Raw genomic sequence first — 13,140 nt, 5'->3', positions numbered from 1 at the left:
ATTTCAGATAGCGTGGTCATCCTTAACTCAAAAAAAGAGTTGTTATTCACATCTACCATACTTGCTTAGTCCAAACAAGCTAAAAGCGTAGACAGGCCTGTCTAAATACCGGAATTCTAAACAGGGAGACATATTTGGATTTGGATTCAGGTTTGGAAGAATCTGGAAAAAAAAAAAAAGTCTGAAGTTGTCATACTTTACATCAAACATGGACAGTTGGGTGGCCATAGGCTTGAGTTGCTGACAGTTCTAATGCATACTTTGAGTTCTTGAGGCTTAGGGAAAGGATACGCAATTCCTATTTATAATGGTGACAATATAGTTCTGTATTCTAAGAGGAGCTGTAACCATTAATGGATTATATATTTTCTTATTTATTTACAGGTAAATGGTATCCCTGAAGAAAGAAAATTGACAGAAGCAATGAATTTGTAATCAGATAATGCAGTAATCATGTCTTATTTCCTTATTTGTGCAAATAATGCATGCGCTTTTCTGGTGTACAGTGTGCATGCCCACAGTATTAAGTACTTCAGTGCCAGATTGTACAATCATTTCCATTTAACTAGTGTATCGTATCTTTTTTGTACTTTGGACATTTTTGACAATTTGTAAAACACTGATAACTTTTTATATTTGTTACATTAAGGAAATGATCTTTAAAATAAACATATTAATAAATATCAAAGTTTCTTCTCACTGTCTTTATGATCAACTGAGAATTCTAAGGAAAAAGTGAGTTCTTTCAAAGTAACAGCCAGATTCAAAGATTTTTAGACTCATTTCTATAGAAATTTAGTTTTTTTAATGTTTGATTTAGAAAGAATTGATCTAGGAAATAGTGGAAAAATTAGCTCAAAAAATCAATGGATCTCTGCTAAGCCAGAAAGTCCTTAGCATTACCATTTGAGGAAGATGTGCTGACATTTTGTTGGTAGGATGGTACACTTGCCTTACCAGCATCACATCTTTGCGAATCTGAAATATAATCATGGCTGACATTTCTAAAGCACCTCCCACATGTGATGCATTATTCCTTCTCACTTTCATACTGGAGCAAGACTGAAGTTTGCGGGATATATTGAGGCTTTATTAAATCTAAAGTAGCATTTTTATTATCTAGACACACAGATATTCTAGTGAAAAGCACAATTATAAAAACCTAGATAGCTGTTTTAAAGAGGCTAAAAATGTTGAAAAATTAGTTTCCACTACTCTACAATACTTTATCATCATTGTCAAGTTTATCAGTACACAGGTTTTGCAGGACAAAGTATTCAACAATCTGGCTATCCACTAATCCATGCATTTTAGAAGAACATAGATAATAGATCACAGCACGGAGAAATCCATTTCTTTAAACAAACCATGTTTAGTCCATGTCGTGCCAAAATTTAAGTATTTTTCTCTTGTATGTATGTATGTTTTTTAAACACAAAAATTAATCATTTTGGTGATGTATTTTCTAATGTAACAGTGTAGTTTAAGGCATAAATGGCTATTTTATATACTCAGTGTGCTGTCTTTTCAAAATAATTTTTTAACAAAACTTAAAAATTGTCAGAATACCAATACACAATACAACTCAGAGTAACTCAGTCTCTCAAATAATATTTCTGGCAATTAATATTTCTCTCTACTACTTATTTGCTTTACCTGGTAAAATGTAATGACAGAGGCATTCATCCATGCAACAAGGTACTTTTAAAAATCTGTGGGTTTGTTAAAAGGATCTAAATTTATGTCTCCGTGCATATAAATATATATTTACCAGAATATCTTTCTAATCTCCTAGGTAACATTTTCCTGAATATTTTATTAATTTCTATAATCTTCGTTCAAATATGGTTGACACAAACCTTCAAAACTCCTGCTGTCATCTGGCAAAGGGGTCAACATAGCGGATCGCCATTGAATTGGCAGGATCATGACGCTGGAGCGGATACTCTGCTTTTAACCCGTATTTGTGCTTTGTTTTTCCAGGCTCTGTATTTTTGTTTTGCTGTTACACAAGTTAAGGCTCGCATTTCAACTTTCATAGGACTCTTTGAACTTGAGGTACAAAACGGTACATGCTTTAAAACTACTATCATCTGACGGCCTTTGGATTCTGAGCATCTATATTTCTTTAGTCTATAAGTACAGTGCAAATTGTAAATAGCCTGCTGAGCTGGTCTGACATGTCCAAAACCCAGTGTATTAGTGGCATCTGCCACTTTGTGGGAAAGTTGTAACAAGGCCTGAGAACTCAAACTGGTGAGCTCTGGATGGCACCAAGAGTCTTTTCCTCACAATATAAGTGTGTTCTCCAAAGCAGGGGCTCTCAACCTTTCCAGACTACTGTACCCCTTTCGGGAGTCTGATTTGTCTTGCATACTCCCAACTTTCACCTCATTTAAAAACTACTTGCTTACAAAACCAGACAAAAAGATACAAGTGTCACAGCACAGTATTACCGATAAATAGCTTACTTTCTTATTTTTACCATAGAATTATAAAATAAATCAATTGGAATATAAATATTGTACTTACATTTCAGTGTATAGTATATAGAGCAGTATAAACAAGTCATTGTCTGTATTAAATTTTAGTTTGTACTGACTTCACTAGTGCTTTTAATGTAGCCTATTGTAAAAAAACTAGGCAGATATCTAGATAGGAGTTCTCAATCTTTTTCTTTCTGAGGCCCCCCCAACATGATATAAAAACTCCACGGCCCACCTGTGCCACAACAACTGGTTTTCTGCATATAAAAGCCAGAGCCAAAGTTAGCAGGTAGCAAGTTAAGTTGCTCAGGCTTTGGCTTCAGCCCCAAGAGACAGGACTCAGGGCCCTGGGCTTCAGCCCAACGCGGGGGGGGGGGGGGCCTTCGGCTTTCTGCCCTGGGCCCCAACTAGTCTAATGCTGACCCTGCTTGGAGGACCCCCTGAAACCTGCCCGGACCCCTGGTTGAGAACCACTGATCTAGATGCTATACCCACGGGAAGAACCTGCGTATCCTTAGGGGTACATATGCCCCTGATTGAGAACCACTGCTCTAAAGAACAAGATGACCAAATGCCACATCCACAAGCATCAATAATATTTCAACTACTAATACCTGGGAAATAAATGATTAAGAATCACGTGATTAAGCAGAGAATCTGCCTGCCAGCACACCAGGGATTAAAGAGAACCTTTGTGCCCAGCTAGCCCTGTCCCGGTATACCTGCAGCCAATTCCAGGCCTGGAGCGGGGAGAAAAGGAAAGAACCTGGCTCAGTTTGGGGCTGACTGGTGAAGAGGTAGGAGCCAGCCAATCAAGGCAGCCACCTGGGCGTAAGCACTGTCTCTCCAGCCAAGGGAGACTGCAGTGGAGACCTAGGAACCTCTGGCACCTGAGGTAACTGAGCGAAGCCCAGAGACATTGTGGGGCTCGGCCTCACTAACTTGCAGCTGCCCCACCCGAAGGAGCCTGGGATCTCAGTAGGGCACAGTCCAACATCCACAAGTGGCGCTATGGGAGGCGAGCCACCCAGTGAACCGGACTAGAGGGGCCATGCCCCAAACTGAAGAGACACTGGCAGGAAGTAGCCCAGGACAGTGGATTTAGATTCCATTTAGACTCCAGGCCGCCCGGCCTTCCAAGCCCTGTTACAAGTGATTTTACATATTTCCTCAACTGAGGCTTCCCCTCATTCTGCCTCAGAAATATCCAGAACATGAGTTGACAGACTAGCTTTGACATTCATGGATAGAGGCTAAAGAGAAAAGGTACAATTCAATGGGTTTTATTGCTCTATAAAATAGTTCAGGAAAAGGAGCTGGGTAATAATAAATTAAGGTTGCTTATTTGTAACCAGAATTCTTCAAGATGACTGTATATTCACGCTTAAGGGTATTGCGCTGCCAAACAATAGAACCTTCTCCAAGCAGCACCCTCCTAATCCTCCCCTCAGCGTTTCCAGACATTCAGAGGATGAGGCTATATAATGGGGTGCTGCACTCTCTACTGCTTCAGTTCCTTTCAGTGCTAACCCAGAGAGATCATAATAGGACTTTGAGAGAGAGGGTAAGGTAGGTGGGAAGTGGGAATATGCAGAGACATTTTGAAGAACAACTCCAGTTACAATAACCAATCTTATTCGGTTCTTCAGGTGGCTCTGCATATTTCCACTTATAGCTAGTTTGACAAGCTGTGCTGAAAACCCAGGAGGTTGGAACAGAGTGCTAATTAAATAACGATTGAAGCACTGCTCTGCCAAATGTGGCATCCACTCGTGAAGCTAGGTCCAGTGTATAACATTTAGTGAATGTGAGCTCTCACTTCCAAGTAGCAGCTTTGCACATTTTCCTAATAGGAACATATTTAAGGCAAGTGAAAGATGCTACTACAGTTCTACTAGAATGACACCATAAAACACAACACACAGGAATTTCTGTTTTGTTTAAACCACCTGGAAATAATCTGAGCAGACACGCCCACTGACCCCTATTTTTCTTAGCATAAGAAACAATCCACATGACCTCCTAAAACATTGAGTTCTATTTAAATAATATATAAGAACCCTTCTAGCAACTAAAGCATGTAACACAGACTCCCCTTTTTAGCATGAGGTTTCGGGGCGGGGGGACGGGGACCTAGTAAATCCAAGAACCAAATCTAGACCGTTTTAAATAGAAACACTTTTTAGTAGACGGTTTTCTATAAGTCAGCAGTATATTCTGTACCAGTAAGGAACATGAGTGTTTAAGACTAGTCAAAGTCCAATAGCCCAAGCAGTCAGCTGAAGAGACTGATGATCTGGATAAAGAATGCTTCTTTGTTGCTGTGACAAGAGATTTGGAGACAGAGGAAGATGCATGTAAAAACCATTTGATAGCTGAACCAGGTCCATATACTTCTGCTATCTCAGCCCAACTCGGGTAATCAATATCATTTTTGCCTTGTCCTAACTAATCTTTTAAATCACTTTCCAAATTAATGGAAAAGGGGAGGAAGCATACATACAGTCCCTTCCCCAGTGCAAAAGCAAGGTGTCTGAGATGGACTGACTGTCCCTGCCCGTTCTTGAAGAGAAGAGACGCTTTTTGTTGAACCTTACAGCAAACGGGTCTACACTGGGCTGACCCCAACTGGAGAGATCTTGTGCTACTTGATCCTTCAGGGACCACTTGTGCATCTGAGAACAGTCCCTACTGAGACAACCTGTGAGCATGTTTCTCTCCCCCGGCCACTGGATAGATCTCATGAAGAATGCACCAGTTCCATAATCTTACGGTTTTGGCACATACCTGAAAAGAACGAGGACCCCCGTGTTTGTTCACATAATACATAGTTGTTGTATTGTCCACTGCTACCTGAACAACCTTCCCTTTTGTATGAGGAAGTAAAGATCTGCGGGCCAAATGAATGGCTTAATTCCAAACATTTACATGCAAGCTCTTTTCTTGAAAAGCCCAGTGACCCCAGAGTGTAAACCAACTTAAATGGACTCCCCATCCACTATTGGCTGCACCTGGCATTATTGTGAGCAATGGTGAGGAGGGATTGAAGAGGATGCCTCTGAGAACATTTGATCGGTCTGTCCACTGCTGTAATGAATTTAGAACACCTTGTGGGATGGTGACAAATGTTTGAAGACTATCCTGATTGGGTGTTTAGACTTGAGACATCCAATGCTGAGACAAGCAAAGGGAGGAGTTATGTAAGTGATAACTGCCATCAAATCCATGAAACCCAGGAAGACGTTCATTTTCTAGAATTGGCAGGTTTGAATGGGCAAAACCACTTGCTCAATTTTTAGAAACCTGTTCTCCGGAAGAAAAGCTTTCCGTGCTACTGAGTCCAATATAGAACCTATACAATTTTTTTGAGTTTATTTCATTTTTTTTTATATTGAGAAGCAAACCCAGATCCAAAAGGAGGGAGATTGTAAACATGATCTGAAGTAACAGATCCTTGAGTTCAGCAGCTTTTAGCAACCAATTGTCCAAATATGGGTAAGCAAAAATACCCTGTTTTCTTAGATGTGCTGTTATCACAGAAAGGCACTGTGACGTTATTGACATAAACTGGGACCGTATAGATCATTGTTGCAACCAAGGTCCTGTAGTGGCACCCAAATCTTGTATAAAGGGGGTCAAATGGGGTGTCTAGGACAAGGTTATGGTTTACTGGTTATGATTATGCTGTCTATATGTGTGTATCAGTTTTGTAGTCGAAGTTATGAATATTGGCTCTATACTGTCTGTATGGCAAACTTATGCTATGTTTCTGGGTGACATCCCAGACAAGCTGAAATTAGCTCTGCCTAGCCTGATGGCCCATTAAGGACCATCAGCTATACAATGGACTCATTGAGAGAAGGCAGATACGCCTTGTACCTCAGCAAAGTATGCAGGGACTGGCCCATGTGACTCCAAACTCCATTTTGCTGTAATTTTCCACAGTAAGAACAAAGAGGTGTTCTTACACCTGGAAAAGACTATATAAGGCTGATGCCTGATCTCCATCTGGTCTTCAATCCTGCTTCTTACCTCTGGAGGAACTTTGCTACAAACTGAAGCTCTGAACAAAGGACTAAATGACCCATCCCAGCTGGGGATGTATTCCAGAGACCTGATTTGAACCTGCAGTTTATTCCATCGCTGCCGCAAGCCTGAACCAAGAACTTTGCCATTACTGTATGTAATTGATTCCATTTAACCAATTCTAACTCTCATCTCTATCTTTTTCCTTTTATGAATAAACCTTTAGATTTTAGATTCTAAAGGATTGGCAGCAGCGTGATTTGTGGGTATGGTCTGACTTGTATATTGACCTGGGTCTGGGGCTTGGTCCTTTGGGATCAGGAGAACCTTTTTCTTTTACTGGGGTATCGGTTTTTATAACCATTTGTCCCCATAACGTGTGGCACTGGTGGTAATACTGGAAACTGGAGTGTCTAAGGAAATAGCTTGTGAGACTTGCGGTTAGCCAGTGGGATGAGACCGAAGTCTTAGTCTGGCTGGTTTGGTTTGCCTTAGAGGTGGAAAAACCCCAGCCTTGGGCTGTAACTGCCCTATTTTAGCAATTTGTCCTGAGTTGGCACTCTCAGTTGGGTTCTGCCAGAACCGCATTGTCACAGTGGTGTAGCCGACTAGAAGCAGGATTGAAGACCAGATGGAGATCAGGCATCAGCCTTATATAGTCTTTTGCCATGGGTGGAATTGGTAAATGGACCTTTATTGCCTAGTAATTAGCCACTCTAATTCCCAAAGAAGAAGGTAAGAACTTTTCTCCCAAGTGTATCATTTTCCATCCCTCTCTCTCAGCAGGAGTGGAGTGAGGTTGGCCAGAGCTAAACCTGTTACTGGCAGTAGCCACAATCAACAAATTTGGCAGAAGATGTGTCAAAAAGAAATAAAATCCCTCATGGGGAATCTGTTGCAGTTTGCTTTCTTGGAAATAAGCTGACAGGAAGCAGAAGTTCATCAAACTGTCTCAACATGCTGCAAAATATGTCTAGGATAGGGAGCAACATCCTATTTGTGGAGGTAGCCCCAATAATGTCAAATACTGGATGGGAGGCTTCCCTTCACAGCTAACTTAGATAAGTTCAATGTGGCTTCCATGCAGTCTACACGATCACGGCTGCGACCCCAGGTGCCTGATTTAGCCCACTCTGAAAATGCCAATGTCAGGGCAGGCTGCAAAAAGGAGAGTAGATTCCCCCAAAACTGGTGGTTAACACAGTAGTTAGGTTCACCAACCAGTCATAAATTGTGCTCCTGATCCCCCACAATGGTTATCAAGGGGGGGGGAAAGTTATTATCCACACAGCCCCCTTTATTGCATTCCAGTCTCTGGCTCCCAATCAAATAGGTCCAGTAAAGTGAGAAGTTACTTAAAACTCTATTCACTATGCAAAATGTTCTTCTGATCCCCAAAGGGCCAGCCACATTACCAGATCAATACTAGTTTGGATCTTAGCCAAAATACCACGCTGCCAGCGAATCCTTTAGTTTGTAAAACTAAGGTTTTATTATAAAAGAAAAAGAGTTGTTATATGGTCAAAGTAGGGTGACCAGACGTCCCGATTTTATCGGGACAGTCCCGATATTTCCTTCTTTGTCCCGCGTCCCGACCGATGTTCGGTCGGGACGCGGGACAAAGAAGGAAATTTACCCTCTGCTCCGGCGCTCACGCCCCCCCAACCCCGACTCCGCCCCCTCCTTCCCCCATTGGATCTCTCAATGGAGGGAGGAGGTTAGGAGGAGGGTCGGGCAACTACCAGGAGCCTGGGAGGGGAAGGGAAAGTTGCCGCGGCCCCGCCGGGAAGGAGCCGCTGGAGCGCAGCCGAGTGGGAGAGGCGCGGGGCTCCCATGCCGGCGGCGGGACGCGCCGCATGTGCCCACGGCGGGCTGGGGAGCGGGAGGCTCTGCAGGGCTGGGAAAAGCCCTGGCTCCTGCCCGTTGCCCAGCCTGGAGCCCCGGGGAGCCCCTCAGGAGACCGGCCGCTGCTGTGGAGGCAGCAGCCGGGGCTGGCTCTGGCCCGGGTGGGCAGCGTGGGCCGCCGGAGACACGCGGCGAAGAGAGGCTGCGGGGGCGAGACTTGTCCCAGGCAGGGAGGCCGGCGGACAGGGGCGAGGGGCCAGCCGGGGTCCCCATAAACTTCCCCGCTGCTGACAGGGAGCCCCGCGCCTCTCTTGCTTGGCTGCGCTCCAGCGGCTCGCCCCGCCTGGAAGGAGCCGCTGGAGCGCAGCCGAGCGGGAGAGGCGTGGGGCTCCCTGCCGGCGGCGGGACGCGCTGCATGTGCCCACGGCAGGCTGGGGGGCAGGAGGCTCTGCAGGGCTGGGAAAAGCCCTGGCTCCTGCCCGTTGCCCAGCCTGGAGCCCCTCAGGTGACCGGCCGCTGCTGTGGCTCGGCTGTGCCAGCCCTGGCCCCTTGCACGCCCGCGCCGTGGCCAGCCCCGGACTTTGTTTCTTGTCCCCCCCCCTGCCCTCTTTATCCCTAGCCCCTTCTGCATCGGGGCCAGCTTTTGCCCTGGGGTGGGCAGCACGTGCGCCCGGCGCGGCTGGGGCCTGCTAATGCCCCCCCCCCCCCCCCCCGCGTCCCGATATTTCATCCCTGTGGTCTGGTCACCCTAGGTCAAAGCAATCAGATACATACATATATATCATACATACATATCAGATTCTTAGCAGCATTGGTGAGTTTGCTGGCTTGTAAAGTCCCTGTGGAAAGCTTGGATGGGTCTATCAGTCCTTTGTTCAAAGTTTCAGGTTTATAGAGAAGTTACTCCAGAGATGAGAAGCAGGACTGAAGACAAAATGGAGGTGATGCAACTGCCTTTTTATATCTTTTTCCATGTGGCTTTTATATCCTTTGTCCCAAACACAAGCTCACAGCACATGGGCATGGAAAGTACTTAGAGTCCCTGGTCCATAGGCATATCCCTACATGTCCTGGTGATTCATAGGCATAGCTCCTGGCTTCTTTCAATGGGTTAACTGTACAGCTGATTATCCTTGATGGGCCACCAAGCAGACTGGATACTGCTGATGCCAATCTGTCTGGGGGTGTCACCCAGATACATAGCACAAGTTTGAGATATTAATATACAACACATATTTATAACTCATGATACAAAAATGATACATAAATATAAACAATATTTTATCAGCATATTTAGCAAATCATACCCTTTCCACTGATACCTTACATGGCATATCTGGTATAAGATTCATTGCAATTTTGTAATATTGGTATTGATAATATTATAAATGGTTACCCATATTCCATAAAGCATCACAATGGAATTACAAAGCAACCCCAGAAGGAGAGGAAGCAGAAACTACACTCACATGTTCATTAGGTGACAAATCAATATCAAAGTTAGTATCCATTTGTTCCTGCTCAAAAAGAGGATCTATCTCCTCATCCTCTTTTTCAGAAATAATTTAGCAGGCAGAATTGTCTGGATGCAGAGAAACTGGATACAGGGACGTTGAACCACAAGATCCTTATGAATTGAAAGGAGGTGTTTCCTCCAATAAGGAGGATGATCCAAAAACTTCTGTGGTGGAACCCAACAGGGCCTTGAAGACCAGTTTTGCCAGTCTTTCCAGTAGCTGAGATCCAGAAACATACCCAAAGGAGGAGGAGCAAAAGGATAAAGAGGCATTACCTGGGATGAATCAGGTTTCTTAGTTCTTCCTCTAAAGGAGTATCCAATCTTGAAACTGCCGTGGACCACAAGGGAGACAGCAACAGAACCATAGGTGAAGAGAGAGTAATGGTGAGAAATATCTGCCTGGAGATACCATACAGGAATCTTAGCAGCAGATTGCAGAATTAAAGAAGACGGTCTTCCTCATTGCTAACTTCCTATCAGTCGGATCAGAGGAATGGTCATACGCAGTAAGGTGCACATCAGGCACCTCTGTTAGCATCCTTTTCAGATCCAACGATGGTTCCAGAATAGGAGAGGAGGACAGAACCAATGCCACAGGCCTGGAGAGTTCCAGAGAAATACTCATCTCCACAACTCTGGACTTCGAAGTGGAACACAACTGATTTGGATTTCAAAGTCAGAACCGTAGAGGCTATATCAGAATTGGATAGATCGGATAAGTCTGACATATGGGATCTGGCACTGCTAACAGTTGCAGTCTTCTCCTTCAGCTACTACTTTTCAGAACTGAAATGGCTTTAGGTTCCTTAACAGGCAGTTGGCCCTTTTCTACCAACTGTGCCCCAAAGTCTTCACAGCTTTAACTGAAGGATCAGGAGCCATCATCAACAAAGATCCTGATGACTTGGAACCCTTAGACAACTTAGCCTTGCTGGAAGAAGCCATCAGCGCTGAAATAAGCCTCTTGGTCTTCATATCTGATGACCCTCTGGAATCAGATGGTCTAGCAGCAAGAGCTTCTTCTTTAAGCAGAAGCACCTGTAGTCTGGTCTGCCTGTCCATGCATGCTCTGGGTGTGAAAGTCCAACAAACAGAACTCCTAGGAGGATGCCTTCTCCCAGGCACGTAAGGCATCTAATATGTTCATCTGATGCTGGAAGACAGGTGGGCATGAAGCACATCTCTGGAGAGAGCCTGGAGTCTGCTTCAGCACCCAGATAAAAATTTACTGTGCTGTTGTACTCACTTCACTCCTCTACGGCTGTGAGACACGGCTGCTGTACTGATGCCACATCCAACAGCTGCAGAGCTTCCACCTTCACTGCTTAAGATCCATTTGCAACATTAACTGGCAGGACCGGATCTCCAACACTGAAGTCTTTGAAGCACCAAATCCAAGAGCATGCTCATCAGGGCTCAACTTCACTAGGGCAGACACGTGATCCACATGGAGATTTCCTGTATATGGAAAGTGCTGCTCTACTGCCAACTCAGCACAGGAACCCACTCAGTGTTGACCCATCCTCAGATATAAAGACATCATGAAAGCCAATCTCAAAGCATGCAAACATGCAGACATTAAAATCTGAGAACTCGTTACACTTGACAGACCCAGACAGAGAGATCTGTGCTATGAGTCTCTATCTGCTTTTGAGAAGTGGCATGTGAGGTCTCTGCAGAAGAGAGCACGTCATAAGACCAACACCTCAAACCATCTATGTTGTCTTATTGTTGTTGGCCTGTTGAAAGATTATGTTGGTAATAGTGAGATTGAACTTGGCCCACTGGGAAAGAAGTAGTTGGCTGTTGGAGTTTGAATGTCCAATGCTGTGATGGCCTAGCACCCTGCTCCATGTGTCAGAGTTGGCTCTCACACGAGCATTAAAGTCTCGAAGGACAATAAGTTTGTCCTGGTATGGCACCTGTTTAATGGCCTTGCTGAGGTCTTCATAAAAAGCTTCCTTGACCTCATCTGTACGAGTCACTGTCAGCACATAGGCAATGATAATGGTGGCGTACTGGTCTCTAGACAAGTTTAGGAGGAGCAGTATAAGTCAGTGTAATGGTCCCTCGCTCTCCCGTGGGAAGGGAGGCCACTCAGTCCGGTCCTGTCTGGCCAGGACCAGAGTCTGCAGGACAGCCAAGAGCCCACAATAGGGCTGAGCGACCAATAGTCACAGTCAGGCTTTAGCCTGGGTTTGGGCGGCTCAAGCTGTCAGCCCTTAAACAGTCTATAACTGAGCTGGGGGCTGGGCTTGAGGAGGGTCAGGCAGCCAGCAAAGCAAACAGTCTATAAGGGAGCTGGTAAGGGAGACTCCTTCTTCAGGGCTAGAGTTTCCCTGCACAGTGTAGGGAGTCAGCCACCCCAGCGTGGGGTGGCAAGGGGATGTGGGCCCACCCTACTCCACTGCATCCCAGGCCAGGGCCCTGGCAGGGGCAGGATTGGCTGCCCCTGCGTTGGCGGGAATCCAGCCGAAACACACCGACTGAACCACACCTGGCTCTGCAGCCGGCTGCTCCATGGCTGCCCCTGGGCCACTTCCTGCCTCCCTAGGGTTCGGTACCTGTGGTCTTAGGCTTCTTCCGGCTCCTCGGGGTACACAGCAGCAGGCACTCCGGGACACTTGTCGACATCTGGGGATCGGGAACACCCAGACATAGGTTCCACTCTGGGACACTGCAGAACAGGCGGACTGTCCTTCTCCTCCGCAGGCTCTGCCCCAACTGTGCTGCAGGGCCTGCCCGTTATACTTCCAGCCATGCCCCAGTACTTCTGGTGAGGGGGGTGGGGCGATCTAGGCTCCGCCCTTCAAGGGGAGTGTAATGGTCCCTCGCTCTCCTGCTTGGAGGGAGGCCACTCGGCCTCACTACAATTGATCATTGACTCCCTTGGAGAACGAGTCAAGCTTGTGGGCAACGTCAGACCGTATGGTGAAACCTACTTTTGACTGTTTTGGCTTGTCCTTGTCATTCCAGTAGTAGGTGTAGCCTGCTCCCATGTCCTCAGGGTGGGATTCATCAGCAAGTCTGATTTCAATGCGGGAATGATGTATTATATCTCTTCAGTGTTTTGGCAATAGAGGCTATTCTTTGTTCTGGTCTTTGGTCATTATCAAAAAGAGTTCTGACATTCCATGACCCAAATGTCAATCTGTGAATCTTTATTTTATTTTGACTGCTAAGTTGGGTGACCAGGCAGGAGCAGTAGCCAGATAGATATCGAAAAGGTAGTTTGTGTTTAAGGTTCCTTTTCAGTCCCCTTTT

At 45.4% G+C, this 13,140-nt stretch overlaps 1 protein-coding gene across 38 annotated transcripts in view; it reads left to right on the top strand.

Annotated features, from left to right (window-relative positions):
- Positions 1-688, top strand: part of SGCE (sarcoglycan epsilon) — a 54,981-nt gene extending 54,293 nt beyond the window's left edge. For 37 of the 38 annotated variants that reach the window (XR_010598258.1, XR_010598259.1, XM_065583125.1 and 34 more), the window contains one exon: positions 385-688. Coding sequence is in view for 34 of the 38 variants with exons in the window: in XM_065583125.1 (XP_065439197.1) it covers positions 385-435 (51 nt within the window). In the remaining 4 variants the exon portion in view is untranslated. The remainder of the gene's footprint in view (positions 1-384) is intronic. The other variant, XM_042857036.2, reaches the window with a different exon arrangement.
- Positions 689-13,140: the final 12,452 nt, after the last annotated feature.

This window comes from Chrysemys picta, chromosome 2, assembly GCF_011386835.1.
Source record: "Chrysemys picta bellii isolate R12L10 chromosome 2, ASM1138683v2, whole genome shotgun sequence".
Lineage (NCBI taxonomy): Eukaryota > Metazoa > Chordata > Testudines > Emydidae > Chrysemys > Chrysemys picta.
Note: the sequence above shows the minus strand (reverse complement) of the source record. Positions and strands in the feature narration are given on the sequence as shown.